At 40.9% G+C, this 25133-nt stretch overlaps 1 protein-coding gene across 1 annotated transcript; it reads left to right on the top strand.

The window, feature by feature from the left end:
* The first annotated feature begins 459 nt into the window (after positions 1-459).
* SPMIP11 (sperm microtubule inner protein 11) lies at positions 460-24980 on the top strand. Its single transcript, XM_072798121.1, has 4 exons — positions 460-615; positions 21534-21656; positions 24211-24355; positions 24790-24980. Exons 1-4 carry the CDS (start codon positions 537-539, stop codon positions 24836-24838), a joined length of 396 nt encoding a protein of 131 aa, XP_072654222.1. The 5' UTR covers positions 460-536; the 3' UTR covers positions 24839-24980.
* The last annotated feature ends 153 nt before the right edge of the window (positions 24981-25133 follow it).

Raw genomic sequence — 25133 nt, 5'->3', positions numbered from 1 at the left:
AATTCCTGAAAATTTAACAGGAGCTCAAAAATCAGTATGGACAGATTCAGCATATCACTGCTTGAAATAAAGACTCATGAGAAGTACCATATTCACATTTGAATACTGTTTGTTTCCATCATATGCTGAACACTATGCTAAGTAAATCTGTATGATCTCATTTAATTCTCATAATTCTATGAAATAGGTACCACTGTGGTTTTTTAAAATAAACAGAGGCTTAACTTACTCAAACTCAGACACTGAGAATATGGCAAAACTAATATTTGAGCCCAGTTCAGTGCTCTTTCTAATCCCTGCCTTCAAGAAACTTACGGTATAAATAAGACTGGGGCAAGGAAAAGGGTAACTGGCATTTTTCTGAAGTTATTTAGCCCACTCTCACTCTAGCTCTACTGTGAAACCATAAATCCTGTGTCTCCTTAGACAAAGGGAGCGTCAGTCATAGTAATTCTTCAGGGCATTGCCATGGTTACCAAACACAGAGTCCAGTGCTCCAGCCTGAACATTCCAGAAGAAGACAGGGAGGAGCTGAGATGGCCTTCTTCAACTTGTATCTGTTGGGATATCAAAATTCCTTTCGGAACAAGAAAAGGGACACAACTGAAGAAGCAAGTAAGAGGAATATAGGGTAGAGGGTTAGAAGAGCTGCTTCTTGCCATTTCTTTTTCTACCTTGAGTTCGAGCTTTGTCACCCACAATTAACAATTACACCAGTTAAAATTATAAAGTAGGGAGATTATCCATTGAGTTTCCCTCTTCTGTCCTTTAATATCCTTATTAAGACTTTCAATCCAGGGGCACGTGGGTGGGTCAGGTGGTTAGGCATCTGCCTTTAGCTCAGATCATGATCCTAGGGTCCTTGCTCACCAGGGAGTCTGCTTCACTCCCTGCTTGTGTGTGTGCGCTCTCAAGCTTTCTCTCAAATAAATAGATTAAAAAGTCTTTTAAAAGAAAAGATGTTCAATCTGTTCAACTGAATAAATGTGCATTATTATTAATTTGCTCATTTAGTTAACATTTATCAAGTACGATTTTGTGCCAGGCTTTATGTTGGTGACGGGGGTTACAAAGATGGATAGGATAGTCTCTGCTGTAAAGTGGCTATTGAATAAAGATAAATATGCAAACAAAAATTTGCAATATAGTGTATGAATAAATTATGGAATACTGTGGAACCACAAAAGAAGTACTTGATACTATTGGATTTTAATGAGCACAGGAGAATCCTTTAGAGAAGACTTCATATAGGAAATGCTGCCAGAATTGAGAGTAAAAGGATGGTGGGAGTTCACCAAGTAGACAGAAAGGGAATATTGCACAGACAAAGGAACAAAGAGTTGAGAGAAAGAGCCATAGTCACTGAACTCCAGATAAAGTATAAAGAAGACAGGAAGTAAGCCTTGAAAGCTTGGCAGGAGCCAGAAAATCTAGGATAGTTAGCCATGCTAAGCATTGTAATTTTATAGGGAACCATTGAAGGATTTTTAATAGGCAGTGAGTAAATATCTGATTATATTATACCCAGAGTGCCTAGCAATGCTAATACATAATAGAGGCTTAATAAATATTTGTAGGTAAATAAATTAAGTGATACTTGAATGACTAAAACAGGAAGTTAACAGGAGGCTTTGGAGGGGATGTGACAATTGGTTAAGATCTTAAAAGATAAATTTAAAGCATAGAAATGCAGGAGAAAGGGTATTTCAGGAAGAATGGAGAACATGTGAAGGAAATTAAGTGTAGACAGATACTAAAAGTTTTATTGGGGTGAAGGGAAGAGTAACTGGTAAGTATAAAGCACAAAGTTAAGATTGAAAGACACTATTGTATAGGGCTCTATTAGACACTCTGTCCTTTTTCTAATGACAACAAAGAAGCTCTGTTTTATATATCCAGCTTTCAGGTAAGGTTTGTACAAAGGGGCCCACTGGTGAACCCTAGAAATCCCTTAATAGCCCTACACCAGTCCTCCCCTGCTGGCCCCCACCTGGGTCCCAGCATTATGCCATGGGGCTGCTATTGTCTCCAAATAAGGAGCTCTTCACCCTCTCTCAAAGAAACACACTTTGCCTAACCCATAAATTTTCCTTGTTCCAAGAATAGGCTTTTCCTGGCTGCTCCAACCCTGCCTACCCCTACTAGATGGGACGCCTCATCATGAGAGAACTAAGCACTAAGCCTGGGGTTTCCCTATCCAGTTAGCTACCTAAATTCCAGTAAATAAGAGTACCAATCCAAAGAGGCCTGAGTCTTGTTTCTAATTAGTTTCGTTTTAGGCGAGGCAGAGAGAAAGACTTCACTTTATAAAACCATGGGGTAGAGGCACCTGGGTGGTTCAGTAGGTTAGGTAGTTACCTTTGGTTCAGGTTGTAATCTCAGGGTCCTTGGATTGAGCCCTGCAGCAGGCTCTGCACTCAGCAAGTCTGTTTCTCCCTCTGCCCCTCCCTCCATTTGTGCACGCTCTCTCTCAAATAAAAAAGAAAATCATAAGAGAAAATACATTTATAATACTGTAATTTTCTTTTGTTGTGTATTCAAAAAAATCCACATATAAACGAACCAGTGTTCAAGAGTCAGTTGTACAGTAGACTCTTAGACAAATCGTTGGTCAGTTAAAGATTACATTGTAAATTGGGAAATCAAGAAAATGTACACCTTATATATTTTAGTTTCACTTAATACATGTAATTGTAGATTCACCAATTTTTTTGATATGGTGCCAGTTCCATTTCTTTGAAAATGTGTCTGTTGATGAGTGCCATGCCCTTTTTTCGCACAAATTCATCTGTAATTTCCATTTGGGTCTATTTAAAGTGGAGTCAGACATATGCAAAGCAAACTTATTTTCTTATGATTTTTATTATATTCAAACCTTTTAGGTATCTTCCTCGTGTCTAATCAGAAATACTTAAAAGTTATCTATGTAATTCTTGGGTCGCCTGGGTAACTAATTGGTTATACATCCAACTCTTGATTTTGGCTCAGGTGGTTATCTTGGTGTCATGGGATCAAGCCCCTCATTGGGCTCTGCACTCAGCACAGTTTTCTTGTCTCTTTCACTCCCCTTCTGCCCCTCCCCATGACGTATGCACATGCTCTTCCTCTATTTTTCTAAAATAGAATCTTTTTTAAGAGTTATCTAATTCTTTTTCAAAGTAATATTAAACATAATAGTGCTAAAAAGCTTATAATGAAAAATGGGTTCCGTACCCCAGTCCCCTCACCTCCACTCTCCAGAGACAAATTTTCAGTTCTTCTAGTTTCTTTTGGTATTTAACCTTCCTACTTCTAAAGGAAATCCTCATATCGGGACACCTGGGTGGCTCAGTTGGTTAAGTGGCAGCCTTCAATTTAGGTCATGATCCTGAAGTCTCAGGATCAAGCCTTGCTTCTTCAGGCTCCCTGCTCAGCAGGGACTCTGCTTCTCCCTCTGCCCCTCATCCCACTTGTGCACATGCACACTCTCTCTCTCAAATAAAATCTTTTTATAAAAAAGAAAATGCTCATATGTGTATTGATTAATCCATTTTGGCTGTTATATATTGCCTTCCTGTTATGACGGTTGACAATTTAGCTTTCTTTTACCATACTGTTTTTCTCCTCTCCCACCCTGGTTTTTCCAGTATAGTTATATTACCAGGTTTATGTTTGTGGAAGGCAAAATTCTAAGAATGACCCTCAATGAACTTTGCCTTCATATAATCCCCTCCCTTTTGAGTGTGGGTGGAATCTCTGAATAGTATGGATAACACTCCTTGATTGTTACTTTATATGGAGAAAGGGAGATTATCTGAGTGCGCCTAATCTAATCACACACGCCCTTTAAAAGCAGAGTGTTTTCTCCAGCCAGCAGCAAAAGAGGAATTCAGAGATTGGAAGCATGAGCGGAATTTGACACATCATTGTTGGCTTTGAAGATGGAGGGGGCCACATGCCAAAGAATGTGAGTGGCATTTAGGAGCTGAGAGTGGCCTGGCTGGCCGCCAGCAAGGGCTCACCCATCTAACCAAGAAACTGAATTCTGCCAACAACCTGAATAAGACTGAAGGTGGATTCTTCTTTAGAGCCTCACAAAAGACCCCAACCCAGTCAATACCTTAATTTCAGCCTTATGAGACTAAGCAAAAGATCCAGTCAAGCCTGCCCAGACTTCTGACTTACAGAACTGTGAGGTAATAAAAGAATGATGTTTTAAGCCACCAAGTTTGTGATGCAACAATAAAACATGAATAAAAGTTTCAGTCAAGGGCAGCCCCAGTGGCTCAGCGTAAATTTAGCGCCACCTTCAGCCCAGGGCATGATCCTGGAGACCCGGGATCAAGTCCCAGGTCAGGCTCCTTGCATGGAGCCTGTTTCTCCCTCTGCCTGTCTCTGCCGCTCTCTCTCTCTCTGTGTCTCTTATTAATAAATAAAATATTTAAGAAAAAAAAAGTTTCAGTCAAGTCTTGTGATCTTAAAAATGTGTAAAAATTGTTCACTGATGGGGTACCTGGATGGCTCAGTTGGTTAAGGGTCTGATTCTTGGTTTCAGCTCAGGTCATGATCTCAGGGTCATGAGATCAAGCTCTGCATCAGGCTCCATGCTCAGTATGGAGTCTGCTTGAGATTGTCTCCTCCCTCTCCTTCTCCCTCTAAAATAAAATCTTTAATAACAATTGTTCACTGCTAGGCCAAATAATGTCACTATGATAACTTTCTTTTGTTCAACCTTTTCCTTACCCCTAGAGTTAAGAATTGCCACCATTTTTCATTGGCTTGGTTCTCCATATAACTATTATTTTTCCCCTAATATTTCAGCATCTCTGTCAAATGTCCAATATATATTTTTTCAATCACTCAAAACAATAAATCCATTCTGATTTTTTTCCTAACTGCCTCTCTCCTATTCCATCTGGACTGTTCACTCTCTAAACCTGGTGCATAGCTCTTGTCCATAGAATTTGCTTTTGCCTCTCTCCCAGGTTTTTTATTTTTTTAAGAATTTATTTATTCATGAGAGACAAAGAGGCAGAGACACAGAGGGAGAAGTAGGCTCCTCGCAGGGAGCCTATTGCAAGACCCATCCCCAGACCCGGGATCATGTGCTGAGCCAAAGGCAGATGCTCAATCACTGAGCCACCCAGGCATCCCTCTCCCAGGTTTTATTCCCTATTTCCTGGATCCCATGTTTTCTTTCTTGATTTATTCCCTCCCTTTCCTGGAATATATGCCTGAATAGCTTTCTAAGAATGTGTAGGAGGTATATTTTTGAAGCCAAAATGATTTTTATTTTACCCTCATACTTGTCAGTTTTTCCAGCTGTGAAATTCTAGGTTGAAATTTTTCATTTTCTGAAAATTTGGAAGTATGCCTTTATTATCTTCCACTTCCAGTTGGATTCTTCTATATGTGACTTATTTCTCTCTGAAGCTTCTAATTTTTTGTTGTTCCTTGGTGTTCTGAAACATTGTAATGATGGAATTTGCTGTAGGGATTTTTTCATTCATTGCACTAGATACTACACAAACTTTTTGAATCTGGAAATTGTGCCCTTCATTTCTGAGAAATTTCCTTTTATTTATTCTCTATTTTCTCTCTCCTTTTTGGAACTTCTGTCTTGTCAGCTATAAAACCTGCTGAAATGATCCTCTAACTTACTAATCTTTCTCTTTATTTTCTTTGGGTTTTTAAAAATACATTCTTCAGGAGATTGCCCAACTTTATCTTCCATTTTCTGTTAATTATCTATGTGTAACAAAGTATCCTAAAACAGAGGCTTAACGAACATTTATCACCTCACAGTTTCTGTGAATCAGGAGCCCAAGGAACAGCTTAGCTAGGTAGTTCTGGCTCAGGGCTTCTTATGTGGTTGAAAACAGGATGTCAGCAGGAGCATCAGTCATCTGATGGTTGGAGGCCTCAGTTCCTCCCTGGCTGCTGACAAGACACCTCAGTTTCGTGCCACATGGACCTCTCCATAAGCTGCTTCAGTGTTCTCACATGTTAGCTAACTTCAGAGCAGATGATGCAGAAAAGAAGGAAGCCACAATGCCTTTTTATGACCTAGTCTTAGAAGTGACTCTTACTTCCACCTTATTCTGTTAAAAGAGGGTCACTAAATGCAGCCCACACTCAAGGTGAGGTGAAACAAGCTCTACTTCTTCAAGAAGTATGGAAGAAGGGAATCCCTGGGTGGCTCAGTGGTTTAGCACCTGCCTTCGGCCCAGGGTGTGATCCTGGAGCCCCAGGATCAAGTCCCACATCAGGCTCCCTGCATGGAGCCTGCTTCTCCCTCTGCCTGTATCTCTGTCTCTCTCTCTCCTCTGTGTCTTTCATGAATAAATAAAATCTTAAAAAAAAAATATATGGAAGAAGTTGCAGACATACATGAACACACCTTTGTATCAGAACTTTTGTTTGTTTGTTACTATGTTTAAGTTCCAAGGGCCATTTTTGGTCCTCTGACTTTCCTTGTCCATATTGTCTCTCTTTTCTTCACAGATATTCTGCTTTATTTGAAGTTCTGGTCCTGCATTAGCTCTGTCTCCTCTGTGCTCTTTTTCCAATGAGTTTATTTTGTCTCTGTCTTTCTCTGATGACTGTTGTCAAACAACTGGTGATCCGTGGCTTTCCATTATAATTGAGGAGTGAAAAACTAAGGGGATCCCTGGGTGGCTCAGTGGTTTAGTGTCGCCTTCGGCCCAGGGCATGATCCTGGAGTCCCAGGATCAAGTCCGACATCGGGCTCCCTGCATGGAGCCTGCTTCTCCCTCTGCGTCTCTCTCATGAATAAATAAAATCTTTAAAAAAAAAAAAAAGGAGTGATGAACTAAAAGCCTATGTGTGGGGGAGTCCATTGTGGGCTTCACTGGGAGCTTTCCTTTGTATATCTACAATTTTTCCAGGGAAGGATCTGATAATTGTTTCTCTGGGGATTGGTTATGTGCTTGTCTGCCAGCCTACTAGGACCAGGACAGGAGAAGGGGGTATTAAGAGTCACACATTTGAGGATCTTGATTTTCACATTTTTTAGTCCTGCACCATATGCCACCCCTCATGGTGAATCTTGGCTAGGAGTGCAATGCCTGTTAGATTCAGTTCCTCCAAAGAAACTATTTTCAGTTTTATTGAGATGTAATTCACATAAAACATGTAAATTTAACATATTGATTTGATACGCTTATATATTGCAAAATGATTACCACCATAGTACTAGCTAACACTTCCATCTCATCACATAATTATCTTTTCTTTTTTGTGGTAAGAACATTTAAGATCTACTCTCTTAGCACCTTTCAAATATATAAAAACAATATTATTAACTATAATCACTATGCTGTACTTTAGGTCCCCAGAACTTATTCATCTTAAAACTGGAAATGTATAACTTTTGACCAACATTTCCCCCACCCAATGGCCCTTAGTAACCACCATTCTACTCTCTGTTCCTGAGTTCAGCTTTTTTAGATTCCACATATGAGATCATACAGTATTTGCCTTTCTCTGTCCAACTTACCTGACTTAGCATAATGCCCTCAGGATCTGTTCATGTTATTGCAAATGGCAGGATTTCCTTCTTAATGGCTAAATAATATTTCACTGTGTATATATACCACATCTTTTTTAGTCATTAATCCATTCACAGACACTTAGATTTCTACATCTTGGCTATTTGTGAATAATGCTGGAATGAAAATGAGAATGAAGGGATCCCTGGGTGGCTCAGCAGTTGGGAGTCTGCCTTCCGCCCAGGGCGTGATCATATAGTCACATGATCGGGTCCCACATTGGGCCCCCTGCGTGGAGCCTGCTTCTCCCTCCGCCTGTGTCTCTGTTTCTCATGAACAAATAAATAAAATCTTTTTTAAAAAAGAAAGAAAGAAAGAAAATGAGAATGAAGATAATTCTTTGAGCTCTTGTTTTCATTTCCTTTGGATATATACCCAGAAGTGGAATTGCTGGACAGAGAAATCTTTCATATCCTTGTTGGGGCTGTTGGGGAAGGTGGTTTGTGTGCTCATGCTGCATGTTCTGTAGACAGTCTCTGTATCCACCTTCCTGTGCTCAGACCTATTTCTTAACTCCTGCCTTCTATGATACCTGTTATAAGATTTGAACCTCTCAGATGGATTAGCCCAATTCTAGTTCTGTCCTCCACTGCAGAAAATTAAGTTAGAACTTTTTCCATTCTGAAAGGTTAGTTACCACCCTTCTGTCCACTTTCTATTTTCTGCAAAAGATACTTCTGAAATGTTTCATCTGCCCTTATATCCTTGCTGTCTCTCTCTTTGCCTTGCAGGTTAATGCCCTTGTTATTTTTATGTCATTTTAACAAATTTGAGAGAGAAAGGAAACTTATATGGTCAATTATTTTTAAAAACTTTCCTTGGTGATATAATTCAAAATTATAGAAAAGTTGTAAGATTAGTACAAAGAAATTCCCTACACTGTTTACCCAAATTAGCCAATTATATTTGGCCACATTTGCTTTACTTCTCCCTCTCATACTCTTTCCTTCCAAATATATGACTTCTAGTTATCAGCTGATATATATTTCTCATCTAGTTGAGAATAAAGTGCTTATATTATATTCCTTTACCACCAAATATTTCAGTTTGTATTTCTTAAGAATAAGAACATTTTCTTAGATAACAACCCACAATACAGGTATTAAACTCATCAACATTTTTAAAAGATTTTATTTATTCATGAGAGACACAGAGAGAGAGAGGCAGAGACACAGACAGCGGAAGAAGCAGGTCCCATGCAGGAAGCCCAATGCGGAACTTGATCCTGGGACTCCGGGATCACTCCCTGAGCCAAAGGCAGACGTTCAGTCACTGAGCCACCCAGGCATCTCCTAAACTCATCAAATTTTAACATTGATACAAAACTATTATCTAATTATCTGTAGTCTATATTACAGTTTTGCCAGTTGTCCCATTAATGTCCTTTAGAGCAAAACTTTTCCTTCCAGGATCTGATTAAGGATCAGCATTGCATTTAGTTGGCATGGCTCTTTAGTCTCCTTTAATCTGGAACAATTCCCATGTTCTTTTGTGTTTCATGATATTGACACTTTTTTAATAGTGCATACATTTTATAAAATTTTCTTTAATATGGGTTTGTCTGATGTTTCTCATAGTTACATTGGGTATAAATATTTTCTACAGGGCAGCCCTGGTGGCTCAGCGGTTTAGCGCCGCCTTCAGCCCAGGGTGGAATCCTGGAGACCTGGGATCAAGTCCCATGTCGGGCTCCCTGCATGGAGCCTGCTTCTCCCTCTGCCTGTGTCTCTGCCTCTCTCTCTCTCTCTCTCTCTCTCTCATGAATGAATAAATAAAATCTAATAAATAAATAAATAAATAAATATTTTCTACAGGAATAGGCGGCAGCATGTCTTCAGTAGGTCACATCGTGAGGCTCAGTGTCCTTTTGTTTCACTGATAATGTTAAATTTGGCCTTGTCATTAAGATGGTGTTTGCCAGTTTTCTCCACTGTCAAATTATTTTTGTATTGTAATTTACCAAGTTATTATTTTTGTCTTGTAATTTGTAATAATTTCCAGGAAGATATTTGAAAAACATGTAAATATTCTTCATCAAATTTTTACCCACTAGTTTTTGTTTTTGTATCTGTTGATGGTTCTGAGTGATATTATTTCTATGAGAGCTGCAAAATGGTAATTTTCTGACTCAAATCTATTTTAATTCAATGTTTACGGTAATTTGTTAAGTTTTAATTTTTTCTAATACATTCAACTTAGTTTATACAAATCACTGCTCTTTTTTAACACTGCAAAATTATAATTACAAAGTAACCCAGCATAAATTGGGAAACAAAAAAAATCAAACACAACACTACTGACTCTTGGTAACCATACAGTTTAATTTGTGAGAGCAGAAGTATGCAGATACACTGAAGAGTAGCTCTCAGCTGCAACTGAAATGTTGCAGGCATCTTTTAATGTTTTTCAGAGGAAATGAAGAACGTTAATTAACCTAGCAAACCTATTCAGTGGAGCTTCTACTAGTTATAATATTGAGCTATTCACATTTAATGTCCTAAAATACATCAAGAAATTAAAGCATCTTAAAGAATTAATTATTAATAGAAACTTAAACTTATCCAAGTTGGAGATTCCTGAATGTTTGCCAAATTCAAGATGTGAGTTAGGATGTAGGAGAGGGATAGATTTAAGAGCCCTTTCTAGATGCAATTTAGATTCTTAGAATTCTTTGTGCTGACATATCATCCAAAGATAATGGTTCCTGGCAAAAATTGACAAGATATCCTGAAATTGATATGAAAACGCACCAGACCCAGAATAATCAAAGCAATCTTGAAGAACAACAGTGTTGGAGAGCACATTTCCCAATTTCAAATCTTCTACAAAGCTACAGTAATCAAGACAGTGTGGTACTGGCCACAAGGATTGATGTGTATAGATAGATCAATGGAATAGAATTGAGAGTCTAGAAATATACCCTTACACTTATGGTCGATAGACTTTCAACAAGAATGCAAGACCAAAAAAAAAAAAAAAATGCGAGACCATTTAATTGAAAAGAATCATTTTTCAACAAACAGTGCTACAAAAACTGGAAATTCACATGCAAAGAATATGAAATTGGACCCCACATCACACCATATACAAAAGTTAAGATGAATCATAGACACAAGTGTAAGAGCTAAAACTTTAAAACTGTTAGAAGAAAAATCTTCATGACCTTAGATTAGGCAGTGGTTTCTAAGAAATGACACCGAAAGCATAAGTGACAGAAAGGCGAAAGCATAAGTGACAGAAAGGCAAATAAATTGGATTTCATCAAAATTACAAACTTTGTGCTTCAAAGGACACCATCAAGAAAGTGAAAGGTTTGTGGAAGTTTTTTTTTTTCCTGGCAAACGTTTAGATTATAAGATATTTAAAATAAACAAGTATAGGGGCACCTAGGTGACTCATTCAGTTCAGCGCCTCTTGATTTTGACTCCAGTCATGATATCAGGGTTATGAGATCAAGCCCTGCCTCAAGCCCCACATTGGGCTCTGCACTCAGCAAGGAATCTGCTTGAGATCTGAGATGCTCTCTCTCTTTCTTTCCCTGCCCTCTCCTCTAAAATAAATAAATCTTTTTAAAAAATAAATAAGTATAAACCCAAATTAAATCAATGATCACCAGAGGAAAACTTGCCAAACAGTTGCTTTGAAAAAAGGCTGTGCGTACGATTTTCATAGGGAATTTTTTCAAAATTTTGAGACATAATGTTAAGACATAATTTCATTTTCAAAAGCACAAAAAGCAATGAAAATAATTCTATAATACACAAAACTAATGCCATAAAACATACTATAGAATATAGTACAAAAGAGGAACCCATAGATCAATGTAAGTATAAATGGACAAATGGACAAATCCCACTATCAGATCAAATTCAAGAATATATTAAAGATAATCATCTACTGTCAAGTAGGAATTATTCCAGGAATACCATGATGACTTAATATTAGAAGAGATTAATATGATACATAACACCTATGTCAAATTAAAAAGATGTGTACAACTATCACTAAAAACTAGAAAGGCATTTGGGTTTGGGGGGGTTTGTTGTGTTTTTTTTATGATTTTATTTATTCATGAGAGACACAGAAAGAGAGGCAGAGACATAGGCAGAGGGAGAAGCAAGCTCCCTGCAGGGAGCCCAATGCAAGACTCGATCCCAGGACCCCAGGATCATGACTTGAGGACCTGAGCCAAAGGCAAACACTCAACCACTGAGCCACCCAGGCACTCCATGGGGTTCTTTTTAAAGAGAGCACACAAGCCAGGGGGACAGTGGTGGCAGGGACTTGAGCCAAAATCAAGAGACAACCAACTGAGTCACCCGGCACCCCTACACTTGCTATTTTTTAAAAACACTTTGAGCATCTGCCTTCAGCTCAGGGCGTGATCTCGGAATCCCGGGATCAAGTCCCACATTGGGCTCTCTGCATGGAGCCTGCTTTTCCCTCTGCCTATGTCTCTGCCTCTCTCTGTATCTCTCATGAATAAATAAAATCTTTAAAGAAAAAGAAAACAAACTTTGTAAATTAAGAATAAAATTGTAAGGACCTCCCACTTCACATCATACACAAAAATAAATTGCAGATGGATTAAAAAGCTAAATATATAAAACAAAGCTATAGAAATAGAGGAAAACAATATTTTTAATCTTAGAGTGGTTTTGGAAAACCTTTTTTATTGGACATACAACCAGGAAGCCTCAAAAGATGGCAACTTGTACTAAATAAAAATTATAAATTGTGTAGCAAAAGACATTATAAAGTTGAAAGACAAGAAAGAGACTGATAGAAAATATTAGCCATATATAGATGTGTGTATATTAATACATATATATATAATTATTATATATAATAATATTCAGGATAAAAAGCTCTCCAGTAAGGCAGCAGTCCAGACTCCCCTTCTCATCCAACATCAGATATTTATTTATTAGGAACTGATTATGCCAAGTATGTGTTAAGCACTGGAAATAGAGCTGAAGGCAGATGCTTAACCAACTGAGTCACCCAGATGCCCCAACTCACCTTTTACTTCATAGTTTTCAATTGTGAAAACAGAAGCAGTTAGAAGATTATTTCTATAACCTCCCGCAAACCACATTTACCCATCTATCTGCATCTTTGCCCACGTGTCTTATTAAATGAACAGTCCAAACAGCTATTAAAACCAACCCCTCCAACTGTGCATCAGGTCCCATCTTTTTGTTTATTCAAGGACACTACAATGGGTTTTTTGTTTGTTTGTTTTTTTAAAGATTTTACTTATTTATTCATGAGAGGCAGAGGCAGAGAAATAGGCAGATGGGAGAAGCAGGCTCCTCGAAGGGAGCCCAATGTGGGACTCAATCCTGGACCCTGGGATCACACCTTGAGCCAAAAGTAGATGCTCAACCGCTGAGCCACCCAGGCATCCCCACGCTACTCCAATGTTATTTGCACTCCATTGCATCAAGTTTTCCATCTCTGACCATTCCTATCTGGACACATACATGCTACAATTTCTTCCATCTTAAAGCCCTCTATTTCCTATTTCTTTGCCCCCACATACAGAAAAATTCCTCAAAAGACAAAGTTGTTGTCTCCATTTCTTCTCCTTCAGTCTCATGAACTTATTCCTGTCAGGCTCTTGCCTCAGTCACTCCTCTGAAACTACTTATATCTAGGCGCCAGTGCTCATATCCACTTACCATGTTGCTAAACTCTTAGCTCTCCTCTTGTTCAGCAGATCCAACAGAGCTCAGATTGTTCTCACTCCTGGTACTGCTGAGGTTGTTTGCAATATATGGTCAGCTAGGAGAGTCTTGGGCCTGTGGACCACCATAATGGGGAACTTGCCTCAGACATGTCTATTATTTCAGAACTGGTTTGGGAAATTAACAGAGGGGGGTGGAAGAAGTATGGGTAAAATACAGCATTCTGTATGGCTCCTAGCAAGCCCATATCTGCCTTGCTTGGCTGAGTCTTCCTAATCCCAACTGCTGCATCCATTAATTCAAGGAACCTACAGTTCTGACTCAACTCACATTAGTCCCACAATCCAAATCTTGCAGGACTCTGATTTGTAATCCACACTTGTCTTGAGAATGATTCTCTGGCTGATTTCACCTCATCAACACATTCCCTCAAGTGGCTTGATCCTTTTCTGTCCATCTGCACTAGCACTTCGGCCTGTTCTCCATGCTCAAATTAGCCACTCTTAACCTCACCCTTCAGCTAGGGCTTTAACAGCAACTATAAAAATGAACCTATTAATATTAACACGTCTTCATCCTTAACATTCTTACTATAATGATATTTTTAAGTCATTCCGAATTTTCCTTTGAAGAAAGATAGGGCTTTTTTTTTTTTCTCCTAGTAGGTGTGAGTGTATTAACATTCTACTCAAAAGGGCCCACTCAAGCTTTCCTTATTATCATCATAATGAAAACTCATAGAGGTGAGTCAACACACATAACCAAATATTCTGCAAGTCTCTGCCTCCTTCCTTTCTTTTCCTCCTGATAAAGAACCCAAATAGAAAAACCAAAGAGGAAAACAGGTGTGGAGAGCATACTTTGGTCTATTCTTGACTTCGTAAATTCAGTTTTATCAAGTACCCAAAGTTGTTCAGATTCAGGGGGCTAACTCACACTAAGCAAATTCAGAGTACCTCAGTCTCCTTGCCTGTAAATGGAGATAATAATGCCTTATAGGTTTGTTGTGGAGATTAAGTGAAATTATGTACGTAATATACCTAAGACCTAGCACATAAAACTGCACAATAAGATAATTGCAGGAAATTTATAAACCATAACATATAAGTTACTACATACCTTTACTATGACTGAAATATCATTGACATGTTTCAAAGACATACTTGCCAGGATAGGATACCTGGAAAGCAATATTTTTAACTATTAAGTTTCCCTGGGAAGCAAAACAAACAAACAAACAAACAAAAAACCTGCCTAACTTCAAAGGACTTTTCATCGTTACAGCTATCCACAAAAAAGCACCTCTGACCAGTGACCAGAACTCACATGTCCACCAATCATAGATTCCTGCCCTCCCAGACTCACCCTTCCTGATCTTAATACTGATGGCCCCTGCAGGTTCAACCCAGCTTCCAGAGTCTGTTCACCTTTTGCCCTGGTCTCTTGAATGCCTAAGCTTTCCCTTCCCTGTCCTCCCCTGGGGAACTTGGCCCTATATCTGTCCTTTCCTTTGCAGACTCTGTCTTACCACCTGTTCTGAACTCTGCTCTCCTGTTTAAGCTTCATACCTAGGCAGTCGTCTTAGTCCAGAGTGTCATGGTCTTGATTTCAGACAAATTAACTCTTATTTGGCCCTCTGCTGAGACAACACCATTGCCCTGTTATATGAAAACCATAGGTCAGACTAAACCTCATCATAACACAAATAAACACACAGGACATTTCCCACTGATAGGAATCTCAGAGGCAAGTTGATGGGGGTGGTGGTGAGAAGAGATTATGCTTGTTTTTGTCTCGAGACAAATGACGTTTCCCTGCCAGACTCTTTAGCAACTGCCCTCTAGTCACAGACACAATGACGTCCAAGCTCCACACATCTTCTTCCACTGCTACTTTTATCGTTCCTCTTCCCAGAGGAATTCACTGAGTCCTCAGAGTTGCTCTTCCAGTTCTAAATGAAGCTCCTCAAGAAAGACTAAATCTCGAGTATATGGTATTGTGGTAAAAGCTGAGCATGTCTCACTTGGTCCTCATTTTCTGGATCCTGTCAGACGATGTAATAGATGGCTTTTCCCACCCTGACTGGAATGTTCTTTGCTCAATCTTCTAGGTCTTCTGATCTCTCCAAACTGCCTGTTTGGTGACCCACCTGTTAGGAGACAGCTGGGGAGGCCCTTCTTAGGCTCCAGCAGAGGGCACTGTAGTTCTGGCTTTTCAAACAGGAGAACGAATGGCACAATTCAGCCAAGAATGAACTGGCCAAAGCCTCTAAACCCCTCTGCCTTTCCAAATAAATACTGAAATTGTAAAAATGTATCTTGGAAACAACCCATATATGTCTTGTAGCTGCTACAGACCATCATCCCCTGTCCCCTGAAACTAGAGGAGAGAAGATACTCAAGCTACTCATAGCTTCAGTCAGCTAAAGTCTAAGGAGTGGGCACCTCCAAGGTGGATGACTATGTATAGCAGCAGAGAGGCCACTTTTTTTGTTGTTGTTGTTTTTTAATTTTTTTTAATTTTCTTATTTATTTATTTATGATAGTCACACAGAGAGAGAGAGAGAGGCAGAGACACAGGCAGAGGGAGAAGCAGGCTCCATGCACCAGGAGCCCGACGTGGGATTCGATCCCAGGTCTCCAGGATCGTGCCCTGGGCCAAAGGCAGGCGCCAAACCACTGCGCCACCCAGGGATCCCTAGGCCACTTTTTCTAAGGAGGCTCAGCCTTTCCCCACTAGTTTTCCCCACTGGGACTAGCCCAGTCTACTGCAGAGCGGCCCACTGCAGTTCAGTCTTCTCTGTTCCCCCAATGCTGGATATAGGAATGATACTCCACATTTCAGTGGGGTATCAGGGATCTGCCTCTGGAACAAGGTATAGATATCATGTGCCCCACCCAACTCAGGGCTGCTTCCAGGATGAGCAGACACCTTTGACAGGACACCCCCCCCCCCCCCATTGAGCTGTACTCAAAGGATTTCAGCAAGAGGCTAGTTGTATCAGTTTTTGTTTTCCCACAGTCCTTTGTCCTGCCTGGAAGCCCTATGAGATGACTTTAAGAACAGGTTAGTGTGGTAGTTAAGAGCATGAGCTCTGGAGCCAAATGACTTGAGTTAAATTCATGCCTCTGCCATGTGCTAGTTTAGTGAACTTGGGCAAATTACTAAACTTCTCTGGGACTCTGTTTCCTTATTTGTAAAATAAGATAATAATAGTACCTAACTTTTATAGTTGAGTGCATTCACTAAATATTAGCTTGGTTTATCATTATCATCTCTAGAAGATCCATGTAGTCTGTTTTACATCAGCAGTCTGCAGCCAGCACTAAGCCTCTGTTATCCCATGTCCCATCTACTTCCCCTGTGTTCAGAATCCTGAACAAGGGGATCCCTAGGTGGCGCAGCGGTTTGGCGCCTGCCTTTGGCCCAGGGCACGATCCTGGAGACCTGGGATGTGGGCATCGGGCTCCCGGTGCATGGAGCCTGCTTCGTCTTCTGCCTGTGTCTCTGCCTCTATCTCTCTCTCTCTCTCTCTCTCTGTGTGTAACTATCATAAATAAATAAAAATTTAAAAAAAAAAAAAGAATCCTGAACAAGTATTCCGCTTGGAGAAAGATATTTTTGGACATGGAGATCAAGAAACTGTCCCCATAGGTAAAATGTGCCCTAGTTCCCTGGGCTCATGTTTCTGTCCACTTCCTCCCAATGCACTGACAAGTCCCTTGTATCAGGGAAGACAATATGTGCAAGATAACCTTCCAAACACATTTCAGTCAATTTCACTCTATGTTATCCCTCCAGCCAACGTCAAGGGATTAATGCCCGGCATCTGATAGGAAATCCTAGATAGGAATCATTTTTTATGTACAATACACCACATTTTCTCTCAAACTGATCTCGTGTGAATCTTTAGTCAGGGTAGTATTACTCTGCTTGCAGCAACACCAGCTCGCAAGTAATGTGTGTTAGATATTATCACCACTACGTACTAAGCATTTGAAACAAGCAAGTGTCCTAACCTAGAAGTCAGAATTCTGGGACCCAATCTAAAAATTCTTCGACCTGAAAACATTGTGGCCAATCGGTCCCACTTGGAACTAATCAGAGGCAGTAGGCAAGTAGTGGGTAAGTAAGATTTTGTGACCACTCAGAGGCCTAGGAAGCCTGTAGTATTGAAAAAATCAGCAACATTAATTTGAATAAAAGGAAGATTTACCCAAGTACTTTTGCACCACCCCCAAAGTCCTTCATAGTATATTCAAAGTATTAGATATAGTGTTATAGCAACTCTCAATTTATGGCCCAATTCTAAAAGAAACCTGTCAGGGCCCTTCGTATCTACTTACCACCAAAAACTATATGGAGCATAGTACTAACTGGGCAGATGAAGAACCTCTGTTACACTATCTACCAATAAAATGATGAGTTCAGGAATGCTGGGTGGCTCAGTGGTTGAGCGGCTGCCTTTGGCCCAGGGTATGATCCCGGAGGCCTGGGATCGAGTCCCACATCGGGCTCCCTGCAGGGAGCCTGCTTCTCCCTCTGCCTATGTCTCTGCCTCTCTCTGTGTGTCTCTCAAATAAATAAAAATAAAATCTTTGAAAAGAAATGATGAGTTCATCTATCTTGCCACATTGTAGTTTGCTTATAAAGAGCTCATTGGCTCTCCCTACCCATAACCTGCCCATTCACAGTAGCTATAGCATGATTTTTACCTACAGCTCACCGCCCTTCACCCTAGGTGGCTTCAAAAACTTGGCAGCTGTGGGAAACTATGGGTTACCAAAAATATCTTCCAGCTTGCCAGAAATCAAAGAGTATGCCAACTGGTGCTTGATTCAGGAGGAAGGCATCCAAATGGGTGATACTGTCCAGCACACCTCCAAGTACACAGTAGCCTTTTATATGGGAATCTGGGAACCTACTACTTAGAAACTGAGATAATAGAGAACATCACCTGGCTATACCCTTACGGACAATCTGTCTGAGGTCTCAGGACCAGACAAAGAGCTCATACAATTACCTGCACCCAAACCAGTAATTACTCGCAGTCAAGGTCCCATTGTCCACTAGGAGTATACTCTTACTCTTTCTCCTCAGAACATATCTACTTGGCCACAGACATTCTGGCACCCCCACCTTGCCCAAACTCAAATGACACTGCTTCGAGGAACTGGCTTCTCATTACCGTAACCTGTGATGAAGTCCAAATCAGCCCCCTTGTTCAGTTCAGGCTTCCAGAATTCTATATTGTCACCTATCCAAATCCTCTACTGTCAAAGGAGGGGTTTCAAACAGTGCTCCACTTTGGCGGGATCATTCTCAAAAGAGTGTGAAAGGAGATTTCCACTAGAGTGCAAAAGTGGGGAAGGAGGGACAGAAATGAATGAGTGGGGTCAAACCACAATGACGGGGAAAAGCAGGAGCTAAGGGAAAACCGCAGAGAAGTGGCATCCCCATTCTCCACCAGAGGTGAGTCAGAGATTGCAACAATTTCCAGAGAGATTGGCAAACTTTGATCCAGTTTCTGACAAGCTCAGGTTTCTGAGATGCAAGCCAAACCTAGCCTATTTAAGCAGAACATGAGTTTATTAAAAGAATATTGGTGAGATAACATCAAACTAAACAACTTCACGGCAAAGGAAACCATCAACAAAATGAAAAGAGCCTACAGAATGGGAGAAAATTGTTGCAGACCATATATTTGATAAAGGGCCAACAGCCAAAATACATGAGAAACTCCTATAACTTGATAGAAAAGTTGGCATAAGATGAGGAGACATTTGTCCAAAGACGACACACATATATATGGCCAACAGGTGTATTGAAAGATGCTCAATATCACCAATCTTCAGGGAAATTAAAACCACAATGAGATATCACCCCACACCTGTAAAAGTGGCTATTATATATTTAAAAAGATAACATGTTGGTGAGGATGGGGAGAAAAGGGAAAACCTTTGTATACTACTAATGGAAAAGAAAATTGGTGCAGCCATGATGGAAAACAGTATGGAAGTTCCTCAAAAAAGTAAAATTAAATCCTATTTCTGGGTATGTACCCAAAGGAATTGAAATTAGGATCTCGGGACACCTGGGTGGCTCAGCAGTTGAGTGTCTGCCTTCAGCTCAGGGCGTGATCCCAGGATCCAGGATCGAGTCCCACATCGGGCTCTCTGCAGGGAGCCTGCTTCTCCCTCTGCCTATGTCTGTGTGTGCGTGTGTGTGTGTGTGTGTCTCATGAATAAATAATCTTTTAAAGAAAAAGAAATTAGGATCTCAAAGACATATCTATGCTTCTCTGTTCATTGTGGCATTATTCACAATAGCCACGACATGAAAGCAACATAAATGTCCATCAATGCACAAATGGATAAAGAAAATATAGTACACACACACACACACACACACAATAGAATATTGTTCATCCTCAAAATTAAGAAGTCTTACCATTTGCTACAACATGGTGAACCTGGAAGACCTGCTAGGTGAAATAAGCCAGACAAAGACAAATACTATATGAAGAATCTAAAATAAACTTGAAGAAACAGAGAATAGAATGTTAGTTGCCAGAGGCTAGAGGGAAGGAGAAATGGAGAGACAGTAGTCAAAGGGTACAAAGTCTCAACTATATTAGATTAATAAATCCTAGAGATCTGTACATCATAGAACCTGTAGTTAATACCATATTATATACTTAAAAATTTCCTACAAGCATAGCTCTTTTATTTGTTCTTATCACAAAATAACAATAAATAGGGTAAATAGGGTAGGAGGAAATTTTTGGAGGGGACGGATATGTTTACGGCATACATTGTGGTGATGGTTTCACAGTTGTATACTTACCTCCAAACTCATTAAGCTGTACATATTAAATACATCCAACTACTTGTATGTCAATTTTACATACAATTTTTTAAAAATAATATTGGGAAGTACATAAAAGCTGTAAAAGGAATAGAAAACCAAGTTTAGTGGATAACAACCAGAATCATGCTGGGCACAGACACTGCTGTGTTCAGTACTGTTGCAGGCACTGTTGGTACCAAGGACCCTGGGCTCTGGACATGCTACTAGAAGATGTAGCTGCACTACTTAACTATCCTAAGTAGTTAGGATCTGCTAACTTCCCATTAGTAGAAAAAGGACTACATAGCATAGACTCTACCCCCTGCTTCTTTGCAACATTCCTCTATGATTCAGAATCTGAAGCAGATGTGTTTGGCCTAGCCAAAACTCTTTGCCCGTGCCCTAGCTGCAAGAGAGTCTGGCATCTTAGTCCACTTGGGCTGCTGTCACAGAATGCCATCGACTGGGTAGCTTATAAGCAACAGAAATTTACTTCTCAGAGTCCTGGAGGCTGGAAGTGTGACATGAGCGTGCCAGCATGGTCAGATAAGGGCCCTCTTTTAGTTTGCAGACTTTTCATTATGTCCTCATGTGGTGGAAAGGGTGAGGGAGCTCTCTGAAGCCTCTTTTATAAGGGCACTAATTCTATTCATAAGAGCCCTACCCTTATGACCCAATCACCCCCTAAAGGCCCCACCTCCAAATACTACCATGTTAGAATTGAATTTTCAACATATGAATTCAGACATTCAGACCTGGGCAAAGATGCTCTGGTCTTTTCAGGCCCCGTGGTGAGATTCCAGTTTTGCTTCAGAGGGGATTCCCAAACCCCCATAAGAATGCTAGGTCTACACTGCTCTACTCTACCCTACCTTACCTTACCCTACTCTACATTACTTTTCCAGCGCTTTCCCTCCCCTTTCCACTTTACCTAGCACTAATCAGGCTCCAAATCAATAACAAGCTGAAACCTCTCTAATGCTTCCATCTTCTACACACTTGCTATCCTGTTGCCTGAAAGGCTCTTCCTGATACCACTATGTCCCATGGACTCCTTCTTATCCTCCAAGACTTAGCTCAAACATAATTTCCTCTATTAGACCAATTAAAGTTCTGCAAATATGCCAATCCCAGGTAATAAGTGTCCCTTCAGATAAAGAGCCTTTTTCACCGGCACTAAGTATCTGTCAATATCCTGATTCTAGCAGGAGGCTACTCAAAACCCAGGAGTCAGAGAGGAGCAAGAGAATGGTGAGGGATCACTGGGGTTCTCCCTCCTTCCCTTCTGACACAGGCATTATAATTTGACATCTGAGACCCTGAGATCAGATTTGAGTGGTTAGGAGAGATCCCTGCCATGTGCCTGGTTGGCATGGAGACCAGAGACTCAGAAAATCAAATAGCCCCATTTCCTAAATACTCATAACAAGTCTGCTCATTTCAGACCAGAAGGAACCAGTGTCCACTAGGCTTCCACCTATTATCTCAGAAGATGGGAATTATTCCGTGCACCAGAATAGCCATACAAAGTACCATGAAGCTGTAAAGAAGGTGCTGTTAAAGACGTGTAAGTATTGGGGCACCTGGGTGGCTCAGTTGGTTAAGCTTCTGCCTTTGGCCCAGGGTTGGGCTACTTTCTCAGAGGCAAGTGGGGGGGGGGGAGTGCTCTCTTGCTCTTTCTCAAATAAATGAAATCTTGAAAAAAAACCCCACAAAGACATGAAATTATCTTAGAGTGGGCCCCATGCTAGAGGCTGAATAGATATGCCTGAGTTTGTAAAGAATGGCTGGGCTGTGGTGGGGCATGGTTATAGAACAGGGAGGAAAAAAAAAAACAGCGAAGGGAAACTGAGAAAAGCGGGCAGAAATTAGACTTGAATGGTGGAATGAGCAAGATAAAACAAAAATTGAATCAGACTTGGAAGCAGAAGCTCCATATTGGCATCTCCTAGTTCTGCTTCTTTTAAGTGTCTGTCTTTGGATACCCACTTATCTTCTATTAATGTGCTTTCTCACTAAGAAAAAGAAAAGAAAATGCCTGCTTTATCAATCTTACAGAATTGTGAAGATCACAACAAAATGAGACAGTTTAGGAGAGTACTTTGTATATTATGTGCTATGCCTGTGAGGAGTGGTAGACCAAACTTTGGCTTTGGAATTTGAACGGAGTTTAAACTCCAAACAAGTTGTATGACCTTGGGCAAGTTCCTTTAACCACTTAACCTCTCTGACCCATCTGAAGATGGGAATCATATTCTAGCATTGTTGTGAAAGTAAGAGAAAATGTACATTTAAAGAAGTTTCTAGGGGCACCTGGGTCGATCAGTGGTTGAGAATCTGCCTTGGGTTCAGGTAGGCTCAGGTCGTGATCCCAGGATCCTGGGATCGAGCCCCGCATCAGGCTCCCCCATAGGGAGCCTGCTTCTCCCTCTGCCTATGTCCCTGCCTCTGTCTCTCTCGCTCTCTCATGAATAAATAAAATCTTTTTAAAAAATAAATAAACATTCTTCAAAAGCTTCTAGGGTGTGCCTGGGTGGCTCAGCCAGTTAAGTGCCCGCCTTCAGCTCAGGTCATGATCCCAGGGTCCTGGGATGGAGCCCTGCATCTGGCTCCCTGCTCAGTGGGGAGTCTGCTTCTCCCTCCCAGCTCTTGCTCTCTTGCTATCTCTGTCTCTCTCTCTCTCAAATAAAATCTCAAAAAAAAAAAAAAAGAATTTAAAAATAAAAAAGCATCTAGGACAAACTAGTGATACATGCAAGAACTTCTAGGATTCTTCGGGGAGTTATGCTATATAAAGGAAGCCAGCCCCCAAAAGATCACATATTGTCAGTGATGCCAAACATTGCCAAGAATGTTTATATAACATTCTTAAAATGACAAAATTACAGAAATGAAGAACACCAAGGGGGCTAGGAGGACATGGCTATAAAAGGGTAACTCCCTTTCCCTATTGGGGGAAATCGGGTAATAAAGGGTACACAGGATCCGTGTGTATTATTTCTTACAACTATATGTGAATCCATAATTATCTCAAAATTAAAGTTTAATTTAAAAAACTAAGATACTTTCAGAAATTTAAAAAGACATATAGATGGAGTATTTAAGAGTTATTCCTAGTAGCAAATTCTTTTTTTAAGATTTTATTTATTTATTCATGAGACACAAAGAGAGACAGTGGCAGAGACACAGGCAGAGGGAGAAGCAGGCTCCATGCAGGGAGCCTGACATGGGACTTGATCCCAGGTCTCCAGGACCACACCCTGGGCCGAAGGCGGCCGCTAAGCCACTGAGCCACCCGGGCTGCCTGCAAATTCTTTTAAGAGTTTATAATCAGGGACGCCTGAGTGGCTTAGCAGTTGAGCGTCTGCCTTTGGCTCAGGGCGTGATCCCGGATTGCTGGGATCAAGTCCCACATCAGGCTCCCTGCATGGAGCCTGCTTCTCCCTCTGCCTATGTCTCTGCCTCTCTTTCTGTGGCTCTCATGAATAAATAAAATCTTAAATAAAAAATAAAAATAAAGAATGTACAAATTTTATACAGTGGTAGAATTAGATTTATCCACATAAAGGATAAAATTATTAAAAAGAACTAGGTAAGTCTGATACTATTTCAAAATCTTAAGAACATCTAATACACCTAGAACATGATAGGTACTTGATAAAAGAATCTACTAGCAGTATCTAAACATGAGATGGTATCATTATTTAGTTTCGGAGAATTACCTGGAATGAGCAAAGGAAGGAATTTTTTCAGAGAGGAGGGAAGGGAAAGAGGATGATTAAGCCAGGGGGGCAGAAGTGGAGTGAGGGGAGCCAGGAGACCCATCTTGCATATTTCCCAAGTGAGCTGCCCACATGTTTTTCCACCGTCTTAGCATTTGGGGAAAGCTCTCTTGGAGATGGGCTTAGGGGCAGCAGGAGAAACCAAGACTGATTCAACTGACCACGAAGGGTGTGAGATGCTGGAATCCGGAAATGAAGCTGGGTGTGGTGGCCAGATTCCCAGGACTTTTCAGCACCTGGTCAGGCCCATTTGCTAGGCTGGGCTTGTGCTGCCATGAGGCACAACAGGAAGAGAGAACTTGAAGACACTGGATAACCTGCCCTTCCCCAACTATTCAGTTCCCAATCAGGTCTTCAGAGTCCCCTTAACGGATGCTCAGAACTTCAGCTTCTGGCGGTCCCATGGTCCAGGAGTGCGTCCAGAGGAAACCATGCCATGGATCCGAAGCCCCCGCCACTGTCTCATTAAAAGCCCAATGACCAGGTTAGTCTGGGATGGAGGAGGTGGGAAGAATAAGGGAAGTACTCCCTCCCTTCACTTAATTCCTTAGAGGCTATTTCATCTCTTCTCAGGGAATAGAAGACAAAGTTGTCTTACCAGGGAGAGCTGGCCCTAGAATCTGGCATTTAAAAGAGTTAAAGATGTGTTTGAATCTTTGTGTTTTGTCTTGTGGATAGGACTCCTGGACAAGCACAAGACAAGTGTCTGTAGCTTTCCTAGGGGAGTCCAGGGACGTTTTTGCTTCCTTCATTGCTGCTTCCCATCCTCCAACCACCATTCACTGTCCGATGCCATATTTCCTCATTACTGCCCCTGCCCTTTCTACCCTGAGGCAGTCAGGGGAGACATTTAAAGACACTGCCACACACACACCAGGCCGGTCTGGCTGAATCTGAGACCTTCTCTCTCTTTTCCAGGTTTATGGATCACTCTGTTCTTAGTGACAGGCACTTCAGTCTGTACTGAGCAGGATGTGTTTGCAGAAGGGCCAAGATGGACTGTGGAAGCAGGGCAAAGAAGGAGAAAGTGGGAGAAGGTGTCCTGGTTCCACTGAAGGACTAATGGGAGGAGGGGATCCCAAAAGCAGAGTAAACAGATTGGACTAGAAGTCACTTGTATGTACCGGAAGGAGGGGGGATTATTCCAATGCCCAAATTCCTGTGAGATCAGATGTGTGTGGGCCAGAATTTGGTGTTTGGTGTGGGAAGGGCTTGGCCTCACGAATGGCAGGTGTCAGAGTAACAAGTCTGGGAAGACACAC

This window comes from Canis lupus, chromosome 25 (genome assembly GCF_048164855.1).
Source record: "Canis lupus baileyi chromosome 25, mCanLup2.hap1, whole genome shotgun sequence".
In the NCBI taxonomy this organism is placed as follows: Eukaryota; Metazoa; Chordata; class Mammalia; order Carnivora; family Canidae; genus Canis; species Canis lupus.
The sequence above is the reverse complement of the archived record's forward strand: the minus strand, read 5'-3'. Positions and strand labels throughout refer to the sequence as shown.